The 23,176-nt window shown below is 41.2% G+C and overlaps 1 protein-coding gene across 2 annotated transcripts in view; it reads right to left on the reverse strand.

Annotated features, from left to right (window-relative positions):
• Positions 1 to 400: 400 nt before the first annotated feature.
• The window catches only part of ANO6 (anoctamin 6), a 168,048-nt gene continuing 145,272 nt past the window's right edge, over positions 401 to 23,176 (reverse strand). For both annotated transcript variants that reach the window (XM_081129748.1, XM_081129749.1), the window contains 5 exons: positions 21,607 to 21,737; positions 16,283 to 16,488; positions 11,726 to 11,928; positions 10,357 to 10,462; positions 401 to 2,135 (listed from right to left, as the gene is read on the reverse strand). In XM_081129748.1, the coding sequence (XP_080985874.1) occupies positions 1,938 to 2,135; positions 10,357 to 10,462; positions 11,726 to 11,928; positions 16,283 to 16,488; positions 21,607 to 21,737 (844 nt within the window). In that variant the 3' untranslated portion in view covers positions 401 to 1,937. The remainder of the gene's footprint in view (positions 2,136 to 10,356; positions 10,463 to 11,725; positions 11,929 to 16,282; positions 16,489 to 21,606; positions 21,738 to 23,176) is intronic.

Raw genomic sequence — 23,176 nt, forward strand, 5'->3', positions numbered from 1 at the left:
CATAATTCTTTTCAAGTTTTATATACAAGGAGATATAAGGCAAAAGCATTTCCTTTTCCATGCTCCCATAGGCAACGAGTAATTGCCAAATCCAATAGTAGGAGACAGTCATGTGGTTCAGAGGAGGGAAGAGGTAATCCGAGAGGTGAGTGGGGACAGGAACAGTGGCACCCCGTCTAGGCGTATGGAATGAGTCTCTCCGCTGGGAAGAAAGTCGCTTCTCACTCCCTGTGCAGTCAGGCCTCACGTGGCCTGTCATGAGCACTTTCTGATCATGTCATCTGCATCATGAAGAGAGTTAGTGAAATGTTGTCCTTGGTCCACTGGGACAATTCCAAAGTCTAAATACTGCTTTGATGAATCCTATATAAGTACTGCATTTTTTTTTTTTTTTTTTAAAAAAACATTCATGGCAGGCTTTTAGAATTGTGACCTGGAGTTAGCCTACTCTATGACAAGCCTCTAAACACTAAAACACGCTTCCTTTTCCTTTGCTGCTGGGATTCGGTGCAGCTTGGCTCCTGTGGCACCTGGGCGTTTAGCAGCACCCCAGTGGGTGGCAGCCCATTTAGCAAGAATGTGGTGCCAGACACCGTCTCCTGCACCCAGCACTCCCGTTACCAGTCAACGTGAGGCGTGCGGGTGCTGCATCTTCTCTAGAGTTCACCAGAGGGCCTAGCACCTGAAAGGCAGTAAAGCACTGTAAGGACTGCTCGGCTGAACCCATCGCGGGCAAGACAGGCGTGGTGCAGGAGTTCAGCACGAAGCTACCTCCCGCTGATGGCAGGGTTTGTGACCAAACCATTTTATTAGCCTAAAAGCCTGACTGGCCTTAGGGAGGCTGGAAGCGCAAACCAAACCCAGGGTCTTTTCTTGACTGGAATAATCTGGGTGTACGCCAGCCTTTGCCCCCTCCCTCCCCTGGTGCAAACATGAAAGTACAAACAAGTTACTGGGTTGGCAATAAGAGAATGGAGGGTGCAAGGAACTGCCCAGGGCAGATGCTTTGGTATCCTGATCGCATGGACGTGCAGAATCCCTGCTGAAGGGTGCTCCTCACAGGGACGCAGCGTGGCTCACCATTAGGGCACTTGGTGGTGGTAACCACGCACAGCGGCACCATGTCACAGCGGCTGTGCAGTGGGCCGTTCGAATGGTGCTTGTGACCTGCAATACCGTTCACCCTGCAGCTAATGGACAAAGGGCGACTGGTGGGAAAGTGATGGGCTTATCTTTTCCAGACCATTATGTTGAAAGAAATCTAATTTTTAATTCCATGATTTCATTTTTTTTTTTTTTTAAGAAACTACGTATCTTTAGAAGAGGTGAATTAATGATCTTGTTCAACAGGAGTTATGATTCCTTTTGAGTGTAACTTTCCCCACCTCTGTCACCTTACTCCCTTCAGAGTTGCCAAGCAGTGAACACTGATGAGGCACAGGCCATTCTGGGATGGCTCCTGGCAGATAAGAGGTGTCACTGTGGGTTGGCACAGACACGCTGCAGAACCTCGCTGTCCTCATTCCAGTCCACGATGAGCGTTTCTTTGAGATGGGCAGATAGGCCAAAATGAAGCCCGCCAGCTGTTTCCTGCTAGCTGAGGTTTCCTTTTCCGTGGGGCTGTGATAATGCACCTACATATCATGAATTCTCGTCTCTCTGCCACTTCACACAGCATCAGGCTGCATTCCGAGTGACCAGTTCTCAACCATGCAGAAGCTAGCGCGCGTCGTCTTAACGATGGCACTGTGAGGGGACGGTAACTGGCACAGGTCTGGCAAAGTGAAGAAAGGAAACACTCCCTAAAAACAATCACATAGGAAAACAAGAACCCATTCTGCTGCAGAAGGGGAGGTTTCTAAGCATTTTCATTAGAGGTCCATAATATTTTTTGACAGATCAAAATTCTGTAAGGTTTTTCTCAGAACATAAAGCCCTTACTCTAATTTGGGCCGTAAGTGGTTATCTACCACCCCTATCATGTGCTCAGCCAGGTTTTTGGTCATATCTTTGAGGTGATTCTCATGGAGAAGCTTCTGGGTTAGGTATTTTTCTCTCTTAATCTTGCTCTTTGTGCTTTTCGATACGTCCGGAATTGCGTATGACAGAAAAAACTTCACGGAGTAGATGACGTGCTAAAGGAGAAAAGAAGGGAAAAAAGTGAAGCACACAGTCAGGGAGGGGACAGGGCCCCTTCCACTTGCGCCCGCCGGCGGCACAGCGGCGTGTCTGGACCGGGGCCGGGCACCCGAGTCCCCCCACGATGCGGCGTGGCCAGCGGGCTACGCGTTGCTCCTTTATCTACTTCAAGAATGCTGCCTGACAGGCCGCAGAGAATACATCTAATGTCTGTAACGCTCACCACGACACAGTGCTGCAGTCTGTTGGTGTGTGTGCCTTTCCTATCTTGTTCCCAGGCCTCTTCCCCAAAGGTAACCACTCTCCTAGCTGTGCGAGTATATCATTTTCTTTTACTTAAAAAAAAAAACCACTTTACAAAATATGTATGTATCCCAAAATAATAATATTGTTTGGTCTTGGTTGGTTTGAGCTTTATAAAACTCGTAATATGATACGGTATGCTGTGTTTCGAAAACTGCTTTTTTCATTCAAAACTAGTTTCTGATTCATCAAGGTTCCTGTGCATAACTGTAGTCCATTTTCACGCCTGTAAAATTTATTTGTCCCCTACAGAAGGCTCTGGGCTTGTTTCTAGTTTTTGTATTAGCCACGATGCTGGGAATGTTCTTGCGCTTGGATCCGGGAGCATAACTGTGAGTTTCTCAAGAGTATGCACCTAGGAGTGGAGCTGCCGAAAGCCTGTGTTACATGAATGTTCAATTCTATGAGATGGCACTAAGGTATTTTCCAGAGCAGCTATACCAGCTTACACTCCCGCCCACAGTGGATGACGGGCTCGGCTGCTCTGCATCCCTGCCAGCACTTACTATCAGACTTGGTTTTGCTTTAACCAACACAGTGATTAGGAAATGGACTTTCTCTTTGGTCTTACTTTGCATTTCCTTGAATGAGGTTGAATACCTTTTTATTTGTTCACTACTCAAAAATCTCTGACCTAGTAAGGGGATACAGATAATATGCAATAAACATAATTAAAAACAAATAAATTTTACATGGTGTTAAAAAGTGTAACAGCTATGGGTAAATGGTAAAGCAGGGTAAGAGTTACTGTGAGTGTTATGGTGGGAGGTGAATTTTATACAGATTTTATATAGATTAGTTGGATATTCCTCACCGAGTAAAGACTTTAATGAGGTGAGGGAATTAGCCATGCAGATATCAGGAGGAAAGACAATCCAGGTAAAGGGAACAGCAGTGCAGAGTCTACACTGTGGAACCTGCAGGATGTGGCCCAGGAATGGCAAGGCTGAAGTGAAGTGAGCAAGGAGAGAAGTGACATCAGGGAGGTAACGGAGTGTGGCTAAATTGTGTAAGGCCTTTGGCTTTTACTCTGAGAGAGAGATGAAGGCAATAAAGAGTCCAGTTAGGAGACTGTTGTGCCAACTCAGGCAAAAAATGGTGGTGGCTCTGACTTGGGTGGTAGCAGCAGGGTTGGTAAGAAGTGGTCAGATCTGTGATGTATTTTCCAAGGAAAAGCCAACAGGACTGGATGTGGGGTAAGTGGGGGAGAGAAAATGAGGAGGAGTCTAAGAATTCTGGCCTGAGCAACTGGTGAGCTGGAACTACCGTAATTCAGAGCAGGGAGACAGTCTATATGGAAAAGATTTAGAACATGGTCCGGAAGAGAACATTAGAAATAAATTTAAGCAGATATGGGGATTTGGGGCAGTATATATATATATATATATATATATATATATATATATATATATATATATATATATATATATTTAAATTATCTTTATTGATTTCAGAGAGAAGAAGAGGGAGGGATAGAAACATCAATGATGAGAGTCATTGATCGGCTGTGAGCCTGCAACCCGGGCATGTGCCCTGACCGGGAATCGAACCCTGATCGCCTGGATCCTAGGTTGATGCTCAACCGCTGAGCCACGCCCGGCGGGGCCGGGGCAGTATATTTAAGCTATCTGTCAGATATCCAAGCAGAAAGGTCAAGTAGGCAGTTGGATTCATGGGTTGAGTTCAGTAGAGAGGTGGTTTGGAGATATCCATTTGTGAGTCATTGGTATATACATGGCATTTAAAGCAGACAACCAAGGAATGAGCCCCAGGATTATTAAGGAGGAGAGAAGGAAGGGGCTGGCAAATAAATTAAGAAGAGACTGGCTAGTGGGGTAGGAGGAAAGGAAAAAAAAATGTTTTCCTGGGAGCCAAGTGAGAAAGAGTATTGAGGAGGGGAGAGTGATCTGCTGTGCCAAATGCTCTGGGTCATTTAGATGACATGAGAGTGGAGAATATTTTGAGATGAGAGATTAGAGTGTTGGAAATTATACAGTAAGATGCAAAGGTTGATGTAAGAAAGAGGTTTTCCCCTCATCTATTTCTGAGGTAGGTAATATTTATAGATATGTGGGTTTTCTATGTTATAACACCCTTGCATTCCTGTGATAGAGTCAATGGGGCATGATGCCATTTTTAAAAAATATATTGGTCAAGTCAGTCTACACATTTTATGATTTTCCTTTCTCTTGTCTGATTTTAGGATCTAAAAGGAGTTGGGGAGCACTTCCCTTTTGTGATCTCTGGAGGAATTTGTGTAAGATTGAAATAATCTGTTCTAGAAAGTTTGGTGTCGCTCTCTCATAAAACCATATGGCCTGGTATTGTCATTGTGGAAAAAATTTTCAATTACTCAAAGTTTTGCTCTAATTCTAGGTTTATAGTTACCTTTAGCATTTTAAAGATATTAGGCTACTTTATGGCTTCCATGTTGCTGTTAAAAAGTTTACTCTCATTCTGTCTTTATCTATGGTTACTTTTAAGATCTTTGGTGTGCTGCATTTTCCTTATAATGGGTGCAAGTGTGGGTTTCTTTATCTGTTCTGCTTGATATTTTTTGTGCTTTCTGTTCTGTGAACAGATGTCTTTCACTTATTCTGGAAAAAAATTTGGCCATTAACTCTTTGAATATTGGCTCTCTTCCATTATCCATTCTTTTTTCTCCTATGATTTTTTTGGAAAGTTTGTTCTTTTCATTTTCTCTTCCATACCACTTAACCTCTTTTTCATAGTTTCCACTTCTCTCCCTGTGATGCGTTAGGGGTGATTTTTTCAGACCTATCTTCCAATTCACTAATTCTTTCTTCTGATTTGCCTACACTTCTGTTTAATCCATATGTTACTTTTTCATTGCAACAACTATATATTTTCATTTCTAAAAGTTCTATGAAATTATTTTTCAAAATTGTCTTGTAACTTTTTATAGTTCCTATTGTTTAAACACTTTTATATACAGTTAATTTATATTCCTTTTCTGATAATTCAAACTCTTAAAATTACTGATGGTTCAAATCAGTTGTTTTCTGGCTGAATCTCACTCGTGTTTTTTTCTATTTCACCTAATTATTGTTAATTTTGTTGTCTTTTTTCCTTTTTGTAGAGATGGATTATTTTAATTATTCAAATACTTTTTTAGTTTTCAATTATAGTTTACATACAATATTATATTAGTTTCAGGTGTACAACATAGTGATTAGACATTTATATAACTTACGAAGTGATTACCCCAGTAAATCTAGTACCCACCTGACACCATACATAGTTACTACAGTCTTACTCTCTATATTCCCTAGGCTGTACTTCACATCCCTGTGACTATTTTGTAATACCAATTTGTACTTAATCCCTTCACTTTTCTCACCCATCCCCCCAAACCCTCCTCCCATCTGGCAACCATAAAAATATTCTTTGTATCTATGAGTCTGTTTCTGTTCTGCTTGTTCCTTTATTTTGCTCTTTAGGTTCCACATATAAGTGAGATCATATGGCATTTGTCTTCCTTTGTCTGACTTATTCCACTCAGCACAACACCCTCTATGTCCATCCATGTTGTTGCAGATGGCAAGATTTCATTCTTTTCTATGTCTGAGTCATATTCCATTGTATATATGCACCACTTCTTTACCCATTCATCTACTGACGAACACTTAGGTTACTTCCATATCTTTGCTATTGTAAATAATGCTGTATATGTCTTTTCAATTTAGTGTTTTGGACTTCTTCAGATAAATTTCCAGAAGTGGAATTGCTGGGTCCTTCTTTCTCTCTTGTTATAGCCTTTGTTTTAAAGTCTCTTTTGTCAGGTCTAAGTATTGCTACCCCAGCTTTTGTTTCCATTGTCATGAAATATCTTTCCATCTCTTTACTTTCAGTCTATGTGTGTGTTTTGAACCGAAGTGAGTCTTTCCTAGGCAGCATCTGTAAGGGTCTTGTTATCCATTCAGCTACTGTCTTTTGATTGGAGCATTTAATCCATTTACATTTAAAGTAATTGTTTATAGATATGTAGTTATCGCCATTCTATTATTCATATTTTTATCTTGTTTTCTTCTTCTTCTTAAAGAAGTCCCTTTAACATTCTTTGTAAAGTATTACATTTGATGGTGATAAACTCTTTTAACTTTTCCTTGTCTGGGAAGCCCTTTAGCTGTCCTTCGTTCCAAATGATAGCTTTGCTGAGTAGAATAATCTTGGTTGTAGTTCCATGTTTTTCATCACTTTGAATATTTCTTGCCACTTCTTTCTGGCCTGCAAAGCTTCTGTTGAGAAATCAGCTGACAGCCTTATGGGAGCTCCCTTGTACGTAACTAATTTCTTTTCTCTTGCTGCTTTTAAGATTCTCTCTTTAACCTTTTGTATTTTAATTATGATATGTCTTAAACTATTTTCATTTTTAGGGATTTTTTTCTCTTTTAAAAAAAATATGTCTTTATTGATTTTAGAGAAAGGACGAGGAAAAAAGGAACATCAATGATGAGACAGTCCTTGATGGGCTGCGCCCTGATCGGGAACTGAACTGTGATCTCCCAGATCATAGGTTGATGCTCAACCACTGAGCCATGCCAGCTGGGCTGGATTCTTTTTGCTTTTCTGATTGGGTGTTTTCTGCTACTTTATCTTCCAAATCACTGACTCAGTCATCTGCTTCATGTAATCTACTTTTGATTCCCTCTAATGTATTCTTTGTTTTAATTATTGTAATGCTTCATTTATGACTGTTTTTTTTTTGTGGGTCCTATGTCCTCTTTTATGCTGTTGAAATTCTAAGTTCCTTGAGCATCCTTTAACTATTATTTTGAACTCAGTATCAGAGAGAGTGCCTGCCTCCATTTCATTTAGTTTTTTTTCTGACGATTTCTCCTGTTCTTTCATTTGGGGCACGTTCCTTTGTCTCCCCATTTTGACTGACATTCTGTGTTTCTTTCTGAGTATTAGGTAGAGCTGTTACGTCTCCTGTTCTTGGTAGAGTGGCCTTATGTAGTTGCAGTTCTGTGTGGCCCAGTGGCACAGGCTCCCTTGTTACCTGAGCCAAGTGTTCCAGGTGTGTTCCTTTTGTGGGTTGTGTGTACCCTCCTGTTGTAGTTGAGCCTTCATTGTGCTTTGGAGGGACTAACCTTCAGGCTGATTGGTTGTAAGGACTGGTTGTGACTACAGTGGAGGAGCTGTTGTATGTGGACTGAGCCTATGAACCAGGATTTGCTTTACCGGGGCTCTGGTGCCTGTTGAGTGTGCCATTTGTGGAGGTGGCTGGGTAGTGCTCTGCTGTGGTCTGAAGCTGGCCATGGGGTACGCTGCTTCTGGGGTCCCTTTGGGGGTGCAGACCAAGGTCAACTGCTGCCTGTGCCCTGCCTGGGGCCACCTGATATGAGCTACAAAGTGATCTGAAGATGGTTGCCACTTGTCCTGGGCTTGGAGGTGTCTTGGAGAGGCTAAGTTGTGAACTGAGGCTGTGTGCCCCTAGTGCTATGCTTGGGGCACTCAGAAAGAGGTATGGGGCACACTGAGGCCAGATGCTGCTTGTTTGGGGTCTGAGACTTTGGGAAATTTTAGAAAAGTCTGCAGCATAAACCAAGACAGGCTGTGTGTATAGAAAAGTCACTGGACTTGGCTTGGGGGGGATCCAAAAGTCGGGTGAGGCAAGGTCCCAGAGAATCATCAGGACAGGGAGAACAATGTTAGGCAGGTTGATGAAAACCCAGATATGGCATCAGTCTGCACCTGAAGGGGAGGGCTCAGCAAAGGAACAATGGCTTCTGTTAACACTTCTTTCTGGGAGAGGGCTGACCTCTAGCTCTTGCCCTGATGCCAGACTATTCAGTTCCTCCACGTATGTCTCTGATTCCTTCTGAGCTCCTGTCCCAGTGCTGGATCTCAAAGCAATTAAGTCTGAATAAGTCTGTACACTGGCCCATTAAGAGAAATGCCTGGGACTCCAGCAGCCCTCTGTCTCGGCCATAATCTCTGCTGATTTTCACAGCCAGAAGTTATGGGGACTTCTCTTCCTGGCAGTGGAACCCTGGGCAAGGGAGCCTGGTGAGGGGCTGGGATGCCTCCAGTGGGGGACCTCTGCAGCCTAGACACCCCTTCTGATATTTATCCACCACACCTGGGTGTGGGACCAGCCGGTTCCCTGTTTCTACCCCTCCTACCAGTCTTGTTGTGGCTTCTTCTTTATATCCTTAGTGATAGAACTTTTGTTTAGCTAGACCTCAGGAGGTCCTCAATGATGGTTCAGTAGTTTAGTTGTAATTCTGAAGTGGTGTGGGAGGAGACAAGTACAGTATTGACTGAAGCCGCCATCTTCACTGGAAGCCTGTCCATCTTCGATTGTAAGCTTGTATTTGATTATTTCAATTTGAAAAAAACCTGGGATCTAAACTGACACTTTCCACCAGAAAAGATAAACATTTCTTTCTGTCATGAGACCCCTTTCTGGGGTCCCTACCTGAATCCAAGATTCTCAAGCTCAGCTCTTCCACCTGCCTCTGACCCCAGTCTTGGTCAACTGAGCTTTTTGATGGAGACACTGATAATTGCACTTATTCTCAGAGCACTTCTGAACTTCAGGGGTGCTCGCTGCTCACTATTTTAGCCCCATCACCTTTTATTATTTCCTCTTTGTAGATTCTTTTTCCTTCTAGTGAATTAAAAAATGCAAAGGAAACTATGTTTTAAGCTGATTCTAAATGTTTTGTAGTGAGATGGCCCCTCACAGTATCCCATCTACCATGACAGCAAAAACAGAAGTCTAAACATTTTGGTAACTACATCTCTGAATATAAACTAGTGACTCTTGCTGTATACCAGATACTATACTTCAGGAACCCACTTATGATGGTGAGCTAATGATGAATTATCTTCTCTTAGTGTTTGGTAATTATTAAAAAATACCAGAAAAATGATCAAAGTGAGGTAGCCTATCCCACTTTGTCTTTGCTAACAGATTATTCAAAGCAAATGAAATACCTCCTGTCTCAGCATTCTTTGCTGCTAGGAAGACTCCTTTGTTATAAGTCTAGCCAATGAGATGTAGAGGAAAGTCTGCTCCATGGGGTTCTGGCAAAGCATTTTTTTTTTCTGACAAAAAGGAACAGGTATGGCTACCATCTCCCTTCTCTTTATTCTCACCTAGGACATAAATGTGTTATCTGGAGTTGCAGCTGTCGTATTGCAACCATAAAGTTACACTCAATGAGAGAGAACCTAGAAAATCAGAGATATGGCCCTTGTATCAGTGAGCTGGTATTGATTCAGGAGCAATTACCTACTTCCAGTGAAGTTTATGTGAGAAAAATCAACTCTTATTTGTTTAAGCCACTATAGATAGGTTTTGTTTCTTGCAGCTAAATGTAATCCTAACTGGCCATACCAATCGAGCAATTTCTGAGGCTCTGGAATTTGGTAGTAGTTAAATTCCAAATTTATGGCTGCCTTAATCAATTTTCAGAGTTGGTTAATTTTGGCAAAATACAAAATATTATAAGGTATATTATGAAAATCAATAAATATAATAATACCAATAAAACTATTGCAGCAATAAGTTTCTCAAGGGCAGAAATCACATCTTATTCATTTTGAATAAAGCCCTTCTTGGCCTAACATGTAGCCCAGTGTCCCCCCTGCACCCCACCCCTGCAAAGACACTCAATAAATACTGAATTGAAAATAACTGAATCCCTTTAGCACACAACATGCTTTTAACTCTAAAGTGGATAAGCAACTTCTTTTAATTAATGTGAGCTTTATGGGTATTCTCAGGTCAAATTTGACTAATAAATGTCCTAAAATAATTATTAGCAAGAGATAAGAATGTATCGTACATTTTAAGTCAGAGTCGGCAACACTTAAAGCTGATAAAAGGTATAAAAATATACTGCCTTATAAATTATTTCAAAGTACGCATGCTTCTCCTACCTCCATGACGATGATAAAAGCCAGCTTGGCCGCGATCACGTGCCAGTAGTAGATGTTGTGTTTATACTCTTGTGGGTGTCCAGGAGGGTACCGGAAATCACGGTACCTGGAAACACAATGGGGGCAGATCAGAGATAATTCTTTTTGATCAAATACTGTAAAACAAGTGCCCATTTAAAAAGAGGTCATAAAATTGGACATCATATAAATTTTCTCCAAGAGTTTAATATGATAACTAAACCCTGAGATATTATTCCAGTAATACTGAATATTCAATAGGAAAATGATGGTAATGACAGATTCCATCTTTGTAAAACAAGAAAACAAGGGTATCTTAAAAGTTCTTGCCAGAGTTTTATCCTTGCCTTCTTGAAAGAGTGTAACTAAAACGAGTGTCTTTTCAGAAATTATAAATTTATTTATATAATGGTGTTATCAGGGTTCACTTAGCTATGGGGCTCTCTCCCCCTATAGAGAGTGCCCCCCTCTACCTGCTTGTTATAATTTTCTAACTAATTTCCTTGTTGTCAGATGTCATGTGCTACTGCTGTTGGTGTCTCTCCCTCAGGTAGCACATCTCTAATTTTCTTCTTGTAACCTATTAGGACCTGGAACAGTTTAATTACTCTTTAGAATTATATAAAGCAGATTCAGTGTGGAATTCTGAAGAGGCTCTACCATGTATAACTCTGAAACATTTACTCAGGGCTTATTTCTGGTTTCTTGGTTGTGTTGTTGAGAAGCTGAATCAGAGGAAGCTTTGAGGAGCGGAACTAAATAAAATTTAAATCCTTTAGGTTTAAGGCTGTAATTGAACAAAAACATGTGATGATCTATAGTCAACAAACTTTATCAATTGGTAATTTAGCTCATGTGTCCTTGTCTACAGTTGATCTCCCCAGCCATTAAAGTCAGTGCAGAGTGCTTTGGAACACCTTTAGAGAATCCTGCCGGCTGGGTGGAGGCATTCACATTTCTTGTCTTTGTATTTCTTTGATAAGTGAGGGGGCTAGTTTGTCATCAATCAATGTTGCCAGGTTGTGTTTGAATAACACATCACTCATAACAAATGAATTATCTTGCTTTTTGGAACTCTTAGAGTTTCTTCATTTCTAAGATATAAGACTTCTCCTGGATCAGTCTCCCTGTAATCATTTGAAATTCTCATCTTTAAATCTTGTTTTATGGTTGGAAGCTCTAACCCTAGTCTGTATTAACTTTTATATATTATCCTTTTTAAAGTATGATTGAAAAGAAACCTAGGAAAAGATGTCTCTAGCTACTTTATTTAAATGATACCAAATAGAATTACCTTACAATAAAAGTCCTAAAGATGAACTGCACTTTTAAATACATAAGCAGAACTTGCCTGCACGTGGTATGGTTACCAAGCCCGGAGTATGGATTTCCCTTGCTCCTGTTTTTGAAGTCGGCGATGTTGAAGTAGGAGAGAGTATTGTTGATGTATCCGTCCATGGTGTAGTGGGTGTGGTTTCCATACGGAGGGACAGAGAAGGACCAGTAATACACCAGGCGGGGGATCATGTCTGATGTGAAAGCAATAATCATGGCCTGCGTTGGGAGGAAAACAAGAAAGGAGGCATTAGTTTAGAGCCTTTATAGCTGTGGTTAACAGACATGCCAGAATCACATTTTCATCTGTTGACTGTTCTTAAAATTAAAGATTCAGAAATCTTCATTTGTCCTAACTATAACTATAACAAATGGGTACAGAGAGTGAATATCCTAAAATCTTTGAGCAGCTACTTTAAAGTAGAATAATTACTTTCCTTTTGGTCCTCAATTCTAAGAAATGCCCAGAACTGTACCTACAGTTCAAAAGCAAAGGCCTGATAGTTGCCTGTTACGTTTTTAAAGTAGTTAGAATAACTGTGGACTCTGATATTGTGGATAACTAAAGAGTTGCCTGCATATAATGTATGTAAATTATATTTTCAAAAATTAGAATATAACAAAATTCAATCAACCTTGGGGGCTTTATTCGATATAATTTAAATCTTTTATGATTTAGATGTAGAAGGCCCTTTTGTTTATGTAATACTAAGGTCAATATTCTAAAAATAATTTGGCTTTATAAATAATTCCTTTGTAGAGTAAATAATTAATACAAAACTGATTTTTAAAATCATTTGCCTCTAGCCAGGCTGGCGTGGCTCAGTTGGTTGAGCTTCCCTCCATGCACCAAGAGGTCATTGGTTCGATTCTCAGTCAGGGCACATGCCCAGGTTGCATGCCCTACCCCCAGTAGGAGGCGTGCAGGAGGCAACAGATCGATGTCTCGTCGATGTGTCTCTTTCCAAAAAACATACTTTAAAATCATTTGCCTCTTAAAAATAGAACGTAAACTGCATACATTTTCCTAGATCTAAGTTAATAATGGCTTTTAAATTCATACTTTTTTCACTATAGTATCTAGACTTGTTTAGACAAGTCAGTCTATAGTCTAATTTATTTTAAATTGCCAGTACATACTTATGTATGTTGCTTCATTAGAGAAGAATAATTTTTAAATTGATTTTATTAAAATTCAGAAAGCAAAAAAACCCCCTATTTTGGAGCAACTTTGGGTTGCTCCACTCACAGTCAAGCAATGATGTCTGTATTGTTAGATCTAGTATCTAAGCCTCTAAATTTCCAAAAGGTTAAGTGGATAAAGTTATGAACATTATAAATGATCAAATAAAGTTTAGTGTGCTTCCATGTTAAAGGAATAAATATGGGTCAGACTTAAACCTGGGTCAAAATTAGGCAGATAGGCAGACATCTACCTGGATGGAAAGCTACTATGAATTATATGAATTTTCTCCAAAAGTTTTTAACTTATGCTTTAAGGTTTCCAATGTATAAAATTGGTTTAAAGGAAGGAGAAAGTAAAAAGTATATTGTATTTTTTCAAATTTATCTTTATTGTTGAAAGTATTACAGATGTCCCCATTTTTCCCCCATTGACCCCTTCCACGCCCCCTGCCCCCTGCCTTCGCCACACTATTGTCTGTGTCCATGGGTTATGCATATAAGTTCTTAGGTTAATCTCCCCCCCCCCCCAATCCCCTGCCTTCCCTCTGAGATTCGTCAGTCTGTTCCATGCTTCTATGTCTCTGGATCTATTTTGTTCATCAGTTTATTTTGTTCATTAGATTCTACATATGAGTGAGATCATTTGATGCTTGTCTTTCTCTGACTGGCTTAAAAATATTTTAATCCAAATTCTATGTGAATAAATGAAGGTGACTGATTCGGGCATGTATTGATACAGAAGAACGATGTGTTTTTGGCATGGTATGATTTCTAAGAGTATTCATAGAAACATATGGTTTAGACACAGTGAGACCACAAGCCAACAAAGATCTCAGGCAAAGCAAGGGAAACAACTCGGGGGCTTTTCTATTACAAAATTTCCCCTGAAGTGAGATATTTCTGTGGGTGTGGGTCTGCCTGCCTGTCAGTGGTGGTGTGAGGCAAGAATACTTTTTTCCAGATTCCAACTAATTAAAATTTTTTATTTTACTCAACTATAGCTTTTTAGAGAATCACCTGCAGATGTGCTTAGAAAGCTACAAAAATTCTGACAAGGAAGTTAATTCTATTATCTTCTGACAAGATACATTTTCCTCCTGAATTGAGCTGCTTTGAGACAGGCTGCAAGAGTACAAATAAATGCAGTGCGCTTCATTTCCCATGCTGTTCCAAACACAATTTCCCATTTATGTAAAAATAAATTAAAATTGGTCTTCAATAGCAGATGCTCTGGAATGACACAACAATGTCAATTCAGCTTATTCATTGAACGGGCAGCTTTAAAATGAATGGCTGTACACGGAACCCTGCTTAATGTCCTTTCTCATCCCTGGTAGCTATTCTCTTCTTCCTACAGTTAGAAGTTCTCCTATTATGGAAAGTTAGCCCTTCTTGTGCATATCAGAATGGGAGGCACACATTAGGGAGGTGAGGGGATAATATACATGTATAACAAAAAGATGCCTAAGTTATAAGAACTGCTCCTTGGGTAAGAACCAGCCGCGGCGTGTGTGCCTGTGTGTGCACACTCCCCCCCCCCCCCCCCCCGAGTAGCCCTGGAAACAGCCAAAGCTCCATCTGCGCTAATGGAGTGGAGCCAGGCTGGGGATACTAGTAAAGGTGCCTAATACAATCAAACCAGGACGCTTGAGGAATGGGAGCATGACTCAATTGAATTTTCTGGTTAGCTGAAGGTCAAACGAAAACCCTTTTCGTTTCAACCCGTGTTGCCGAAAATGTTGCTAAAGCACACAAGCCACGTTCCTGCCACGCTTCGTGTTGGGCAGCATACTGGACACGACAGATTCATTCTCTCATGACTGTGGAACTTGAAGCTGCACTGTCACATTTCTGAACATCTGTCTTCATTTCACAGCACAGTGGATGTTGAAGGTGTGAGATCTCTGGGTGAATGGACACCAATAAACCTACTAGGTGCTTTTTTTGTGTGGGATTTGCAACTTTCTCTAAAAAGGAGGGATAGCATCCAATTTAGACAAATTGAGGGTTCTTTGGGGTGACAGCTGGGTTCCAGATAACTTGTTTTACTGTGTAAAACTGTAGCTAACACGGTCCTGACAGTGACACACTGTAAAATTGTGCCTCTAGTTTAGACACCTGTCAAAGTCTCCACAGTCACCGTGAATGACGCAGAGACATGAACAGGATAAACAGCGGCAGCGAACATTCCTCGAGGTCCAGGCTCTGTGCATTCCAGGCATTAACTCACTGAATTCCCCAACCACCCTTTGCGGCACATGATATCAAGTGTGTCATTGGGAATTATTCAATTTACAAATGATGAAATGAGTTCTGAGTGTTCAGGCCTTGCCCAGGGCTGTGTAGCTGGGAAGCGGTAGTGCTGGGAGCTGGAGCTCGGGTCTGATCCCAGAGCCTGCAGTGCTCAGCCCCCCGCATCCAGGAGCCTGGCCCACAGGTGCGGAGTTCTGTTCTGTGCTTATGGGAAAAGGCTAGGGACTCAGGGCAAGTGTGGCTTGATTAAGAAATTAAAACTGAGATATTTTGTTGGGGACTGCGACCTAGGAGTGAACTTGGCAGTGAAATAAGGGAGGAAGGGGAAGAAGCCCTGGTTGTAAGGGTACTTCTAGGGCAGGAGGTCCCCTGATGAGCTGGCATGGGAATTAGTCTGCCTGAGAGCTTCTTGTTGGCTTGTTGGGGAAAAAGAGAGACAGTTCAGACAGGTCCATGATCAATACAGGTTTTAAACAACTGAGTTCTGTTCCCTCACAACTGGGACACACACAGAGTATGAGGCTGCTTAGCTAATAATCAGAGAGTGGCTCGCAGCAACTAAGGGGTGGGTAGGGAAGAGAGAGGGAACCTGCTCCTTAAAGAACCTCTGCCCCAGAAGACAGGTGACACTGACTGGGGCTGCACAAAGTGTTTATACTTCATCACCAAATAGTTAATATTTTAGGTTGATAATTTGGAATAGATGGTAAAATACTGTGAATGATAGCTGTTATTTTAGGGTCCTCACACTCTAAATGGACAGATTTTTATCTCCATTATAAAAGCACTTTTGGATATAATTCCTTTTATAGTCACGTGAGGATTGAAAGTTAGTACTTATTGTTATTACTATTACCATGTTTCTATTAAATAAAAACTTTAGCAAATGTGCAACAATAATATAATGGTAACTCTTAGCAACTGCCTAGGCTAGAGGTCTTGACTTTATAAGTCATGAGTAGTAATTATAAACAAAATACAATAAAAAATAACGATTACAATGATGTTGTTGATATGGATGATAGTCTTTCTCCCATTTTAAGAAATACCAAACATCTGATTCCTCAGGTAGCAACCCTAATGCATTTTTGACCTTTTCAACGCGTTGAGCCCGTTAAGTCCCGGTTTTACTCACATTGGTCACCACAGCCAGAATGGCGATTCCTTGCATGATGGGCTGCCACGCTCCAATGTCCTGGGCTTTTTCTGGCACCATGCGTCTATACTGCGTAGTCATTTTCCACGCGTCCACCCTTATTTCCAATATATTGTTCACCAGAGCCAGCAGAGGGGCCAGTGGAAAAGAGGCCACAAATAAGGTGACAAAGCCAAACTGAATAACTGTCAATGAAATGGACACACATCATGGATGGAGGAGAGATGGCAAGACAACACATTTTCCTTCACTCTCGTAAAGAAAGAGAAAGGCAAACCACAAACTAACCCCCAACGAGAACAGACATTCATGGTACTAATAATATTCAACAGTGAAAGAATTAAAACAAAACACAAATATCAAATATGAGATCTTTGGCAAAAAGACAAATTATATATACACTTAACAGAATATATTAAAAAATCTTTAATCAGCCAAAGTTATTTGCTGGTAAATAAACGTGGGACACTCTAAGCATGTTATTCATTCTCAATGTTGAAATAATAGAATACTGGAAGATGATTTGTGATTTAGGATTAAAAAAAGAAAATATTGTGAAGTATCTAACAAGTTAAAAAGAAATGAGACATGCACCTTTGGGAAGACTATACTTAGAGAACACTGGAGGAAATAAGCTAAAAAGAGGCAAATGAGTAAGCTCCCCTGAGTCTGCAAGTGCAACGCATTCAGAACTGGAGGTATTACTACACATCACAGAAATGTAGATAAAAGTTTAAGTTAAAATATAATCCCTTTTTAGGAAGTCATATCTTGAAGTTGTTGCAGTCTATGTGGTCACAGTCAGTCAAGATTCAAGTGGTGGCTTAGCAGTTTTCCATGTCTGTAATTTAAGTGGGATACACTATATACTATACTACATTATACTATTCTGTTTTAGACCCTTCCCTCCTAACTGGCATACCTTTAAAGTAAGCTAGTACAAGTATGTAACTAAGACTGGAGGAGGGAAAATGCCAGCCCCTTAAGGGCTACTGCTGACAGTGGCAGGGACCACTCCGGCCAGGAAGGGCAAGACTTGGAGGGGTAGCCGGGTAGGAGCTGGAATGGCTTCTGGTCTCAGAAGCCAGGGTGTGGTACAGAAAAAGCAGACAAGTGTGGTCATGGTCAAGGAAATCAGATAAGCAAGGACCAGAGTTGGTGATGTCATAGAGTCAGCAGCACAGCATCAAGCAGTGATGTCAACGTCTGTGTCTGACTCATCTAATGAACTCATCTGCCTACACAGGCCAGGCAACGTAATAGGAGTGAGTAGAGTGGGTTCAGTCAAATGGGAACTGGCAAACGTGTGTCTTAATGAAGGGCCCTCTCACAGATGCCTGATCTCATTATTCATGAGAAGCCAGGCATTAGGACTATATTAGCAATAAACTCAGCCAAAAACCCAAAAAGGAGAAGATACCATTTATAATGACAACAAAAGCACAGACTATTTAGAAATAAATTAGTGAGAAATGTTAAGACTCTATTTTTTTAAAGTCATCATAAAACAAGTAATAACGAACGAATAAATGGTGGGCAGACTCATCATTTTTTCTCTAATATAAATTAGAATTTGAATACAAATTTAGTTAATAATCCCAAATGTAGTTAAAAAAAAGCTGAAAGGTCATGCTACAATTCTTCGAGATACACAAATATACAAGTAAAATGATGAGGGATGGGCATACTGACAGTATTAGGGACAGTCTAGAAAAACAAAACAGGACCAGCTCTACGAGATATTAACGTATATTATAATGCTATGATGATTGAAATAGTTTAGAACAGGTGCATTAATAGATAGTATGAATTAAGTAGATAAAATAGATTTCAAGAATAGATGTAGATATTCATGGGATTTTAATGTATTATAAAAGTGATGCTTCAAACCAGTAGATTCAAGTATGGAATAGTTAGCTCCACACTGGGAGAACTGGCATGAAGTCCTCACTTTTGACACTAAAATCAATTCCAGATGGAATAATCTGTTCTGATATTCAAGTAAGAAGAACTTTCTAAACTTTTGAAAGCAAGAAAAGCAAGGAGACAGTAACGAATGGCCTATCAATTCAATTCAGCAAGGCAAAAAACACCCTTTGGGAAAACAAAAATAACCCTTGCCTGGAACTTCATGACCTACATTGCTCTCTGATACTTTCCGTGCTTTCTTTGTCACTTTAAAGTCGAGTTTCTTGAAGAACCCACACTGATTCTTTCTCCACCACTTGTCCCTCCTGAAAGCTCCACCTGCCTCAGCCCTGCGACTCCTGCTGCCTCTGCCGGCGGCTGTGTGTCCCAAAGCCACTGACATTTCAGTTCATATTTATTGGATTACTAGGCAGCTTTTGATATGGCCAAACATTTCTCTCTCTCTGGAATGTTTTTCCTCTTGATTACTGTTTTCCTTAAATTTTAAAAAGCCAAGGGCTGTGTGTGTGTGTGTATATAAGTATAAAGATAAATAAAAATACATTTATATATTTACACACACACACACTTTTTTTTTTTTTTTAAAGGCTACCTAGCTGTAGTGCCTTTTCCATTTTGGAAAGATCCTGCAAAGACGAGGAAACATCAATACAGGTGGTGGGCGGAAACAGCAGAGATGAGGGAGCGGGGGGAAGACAGGCCTGTGTCCTGGAGAGGGTGGGGGGTGCTGTAGCCCTGGAGAGAGAGGAAAGGAAAGGGGGTGGTGCAAGGAGCAGGTGAAGAACAGTTGATATTAATTACAGCAAATCAAATGGAGAAAATACTATATGGAGGTCATTGTTTTAATAAATTTTTAAAAATTAGGGATGGAGGAAGGTGCGGTCAAACGGGACATGTCATCACTTTACTGTACTTCATTTATGGCTCATGCCCACTGGGAGGGCACCAAGGAGTTCTCAACACTCTGGTGTGTGTGCCATGCCATGTTCTGTACGAAATGCTATCTTATGGCCTCCGGATTTTAAGACCAACAGACTTTCTCTAACTCCTGTGTCCGAGATTTCAGAAGTCAGAACCATATACTCAGGGAGGCAATTTTGGTTAATATCCCAGGGTTACTCTAATAATCTCAAAGGATGGTGGGGAATTTGCTAAATAAATAAAAAAAGCTTCACTCAAAAAGTCTCCCCCAAAACATATGCCACAATGAACTTGGTGGGGGTGGCTGGGGCAATCTTAATGTAAATTCCTCTCACAGTGATATGTGTGTGTTGAAACTCCAAGCTCAGGTCACTTAAAGAAATATTTATGAGGTCTATGTCCAGGCGGTGGTGCTCCCACCCATGACTGAAAGGTGCAGAGGCCTTGCCAGCTCCCTCCAACAGGAGCAGTCTGGGCAGGGAGAGAGGCTCGCACACAATACCTATACCACCAACACAGGAGTCAAGCTAATGCCTAGAGGGAAAAGCGTCTGGTCTGTGTGAAAAGCTGAGGGTGACGCTGAGGCCTGGCAGGAATTCCTCAGACAGAAAAGAAGAGGCATTTCGGGCAGAGGAGAACAGAGCTGGTGGCCGGCGCAAGGCCTGGGCCAGGGTGAGGGCGCTCCAGGGTGGTTAGTCAGATGTTTCCCTTCAGAACTGAAAAGGTAGATGGTGGTATCATAATGAACATGGGGAATGGAAAGAAAGGGGAAACCGTGTGGTGATGAGACCGCACCAAAGGCACTCTATTTATTTTAGAAAAACAAAAATAATTCAAAGGGCACTTGGAAATTCTATCTCCCATAACCTAAAAGAACAAAAAATAGATTTCACTTTGGAGTTGCATACAGAATAACAGACTGTCTACTCTTAGAAACTGACTGAACTTTCTAACTCATTAGGTATTATTTAAATAATAGGAAAACAAATTAATAAACCTAAAAAGAACTGTCTATAACAGTTGTTATTCCATCTTTTCATAAGGTAGGGTGAGGCTGAATTATGTAAGTTGGAAATTATTTTAATGAGACTAGGAAACTCAAAGTCATATCAACTTCTCCCTAAAACACAACCATGTAACTTTTCCTCTCAATGACATTGGTTTGACTAATCAACTACAGGAAAATAATTCTTTTTTCCCAAGGTTTTTTGGTGCTAAAATAACAAATGATATTCTGCCCCAGAATGTTATTAATGTTGATAATAGCTCCACATGAAATATTTATAATTATGACTCATTTTAGGATAACAGGTAGGTGTCTTGAAAGTCCTTGTGGAAATAAACAGAATAAATATAGCTTCTGCATTATGTATGACAGCTATACCCTTAATTGAACCTGGTCACAAAACATAACACAAGCAAAAATGAAATTCAAATCAGACCCCAGGCTGCAAAGCACTGCTGACTGAAGAAGCTACAAGATGAACCTTTCACTCACCGAAGGAAGCAGATGTATTTCCATGTATAACATATATTTTAAAAGCAATTATTTTATATATAGAATGTGATTTAATAAAAGCCGCCCTCTCTCTCTGCAGACTTGCAAACAGGTCTGTGTCTCCGCATCCACTCAAACCCCTTTGCATAAATGCCTTTTTTCTAAACTGAAAAAACAACTGTAATTCAATGCAATGGTTAGCTGAAAGGGCAGACACAAAACATACACGCTGTTAGCCTTCTATTAGATGTGTGTCATGTACAATAGAAAAGATGGTGTTTCCTATGGAAATCTATTTTGAGATGCATCCATTTAAAGGTAACTGAGCTCAAAATCCAGTTCAACTGAAGAGACACAGAGCCCAAGCAAACGCTCCACAAATGGACAAAGGCCTTCAAGGGGGAGGAGACCTGCGCTAAATCTTAATTCCAGACCAGCGAAATGGTTCTGCATTCAAGCCAGTGATGAGTCATGAGGTCGCTCAAGGCACCAGGCAGAGGCCACTGGCCAGAAGGAATAGCTATGCTGCCAAAGGCAGGAGTGAGGGGAGGGGGCCGTGGTCACCCCTGCGACCAGCAGCAGCGCGCTCCTCCCCGGGCTCCTGTACGGCTCGGGCTCGCTTACAGGACTCGATGGGAAGCGCTCCAGCCCGCGCTGAATCACATCTAAGAGTTCCGAGTTCTCCCTCAGCCCACACTATTAGAGGCTCTGAGAACTAATGACGACGCTCCTCCGCGACTATTGCATTTCAGCGGAATAAGCCTTAGCTCTGTACAACACAAATACAAAGATGCACAGTCGCCTTATTTGAAAGCCTGGTTGTATACTTTTATCTAGTGGAGGAAAAACCCCATTTCAATATCCCAGACAATTATTTGGCTTGATAATCATGACTTTCGGGATCCAAAACATGCTCCAGTATAACATATCACCTAAACTTTCACTTATGACTTACTCATTTCAAGATATTCATAAAATAATCCCAGCCTGCCCATGAGTTGCAGATGGTAGTCCTGTTCCCATCGCGGGGATATCTTTTCTGAGCCCGAAACTGTGCGACAGCGTCCGATTAGATTCTTGACCCAGCTGCCAAAAGGACCAAATTATAAATTAGAACATGGTCAGAACAAGTAGTCAGTGATATCTCAAGCTGAATACATAACCTTCCCAATAAGTTAATCTTGCATTTTCACGCTAAATTGTTTACTTCTGCCTCCCTACCCCAAAATATTTTGAAACATAATACCATGTATCCCGGTTTATTAAAATTGTAACTGCTACTTTTTCTCTTAGCTCCTTTTCATAAAGGCAGTTTAGTCTTTAAAAGATATTTTCCCTCATTTGATTAACTTTATTTTTTCTCCTTTCCACGCTATTATCCAGAATTGTCTTTCCAGAGAAAAGAAACAAAACCAAGACATGGATTGTGAACTGGTGATAAGTACTGTGGGGAAAAAGCGTTTGCATCTGTGGCAGGGAGGAGTGGGGATGGTGGCAGGAAGGCCTTACTAAGAGTGACATCGGAAAAGAGATATTAAGGAGGCAAAGGGGCAAGCAGGGGAGGCAAAGAGACTGTTGTGAGGATTTGGGTGTGTTTTTTTAGCCTGAGGAAACTGGGGAACCATTGAGGGACACTGAGAGAAAAGTGACATAGTTTGACATTGGATAAAACAGGTCGAAGATCATAGTCTAAGCCGAACAAATCAAGGACCCGAGACACGATCCACTTCCTCGAAGTCCTGGTGCAGAGCTAGGAGAAGACGCAGCCTCAGCTGGTGGCCTGGCATTCTGCCCACTGCTGGATACTAGCTGCTGTCTCTTCTATGTCGTGGTTTTCTCAAAGCCTTCTGGCCCAGATAAATGCTCCTCCCCCCCTTTCTATTGCAATCTGTCCTGAAAAGAGACGCGAGTTGGCAGCGACACTAAGTGTGCACCTGTAGCAGAGAGAACGGTTGTCCCCTAAAGCAGCAGTGGCTTGTGGTTTCCTTGTGGAGTTCAGCGGAAGAGGAGCCATAACAACCAACAAGTTCAAACACAGACGCAAAGATCTGACTAAGCTTCGGCTGACGGGATGACGTGCTTGTATTGATTCCAAATTGGGACAATGAGAAGGCTTCACACTAATGCAAACGCAGTTGTATAGACGGCATGTGCAGGCGTGCGCACACACAGTGTAGGACAGGGCTAGCTCACTGTGCTGGGTTTCCCAGCGCCACTGACCTCAGCATTAACTCTACACCGATCAAGGTGTGCTAAGGGGAGATCTTTCTACAACAGAGCGTGCCCTGGCTTCACAATCCTTCCCCGCCTCTTTCTCCTCTAGGACATTAGGGCATAGCAGAAGGCTGTGGGAAGTGGAGGGGACATGGACTCGGACACGCCTTGACTATGAAGCCACACTTCACTGCTTACTATTTAATTTTGGTCAAGTTCAAATAAAGTGGGGTGTTAAAACCTACACTGCCCAGGGTTGCTGTGAGGATTGAATGATTTCAGTAAGGCAGGTAAGCATTTGGCACACTTCC

This window comes from Miniopterus schreibersii (assembly GCF_964146895.1).
Source record: "Miniopterus schreibersii genome assembly, chromosome: 2".
Lineage (NCBI taxonomy): Eukaryota > Metazoa > Chordata > Mammalia > Chiroptera > Miniopteridae > Miniopterus > Miniopterus schreibersii.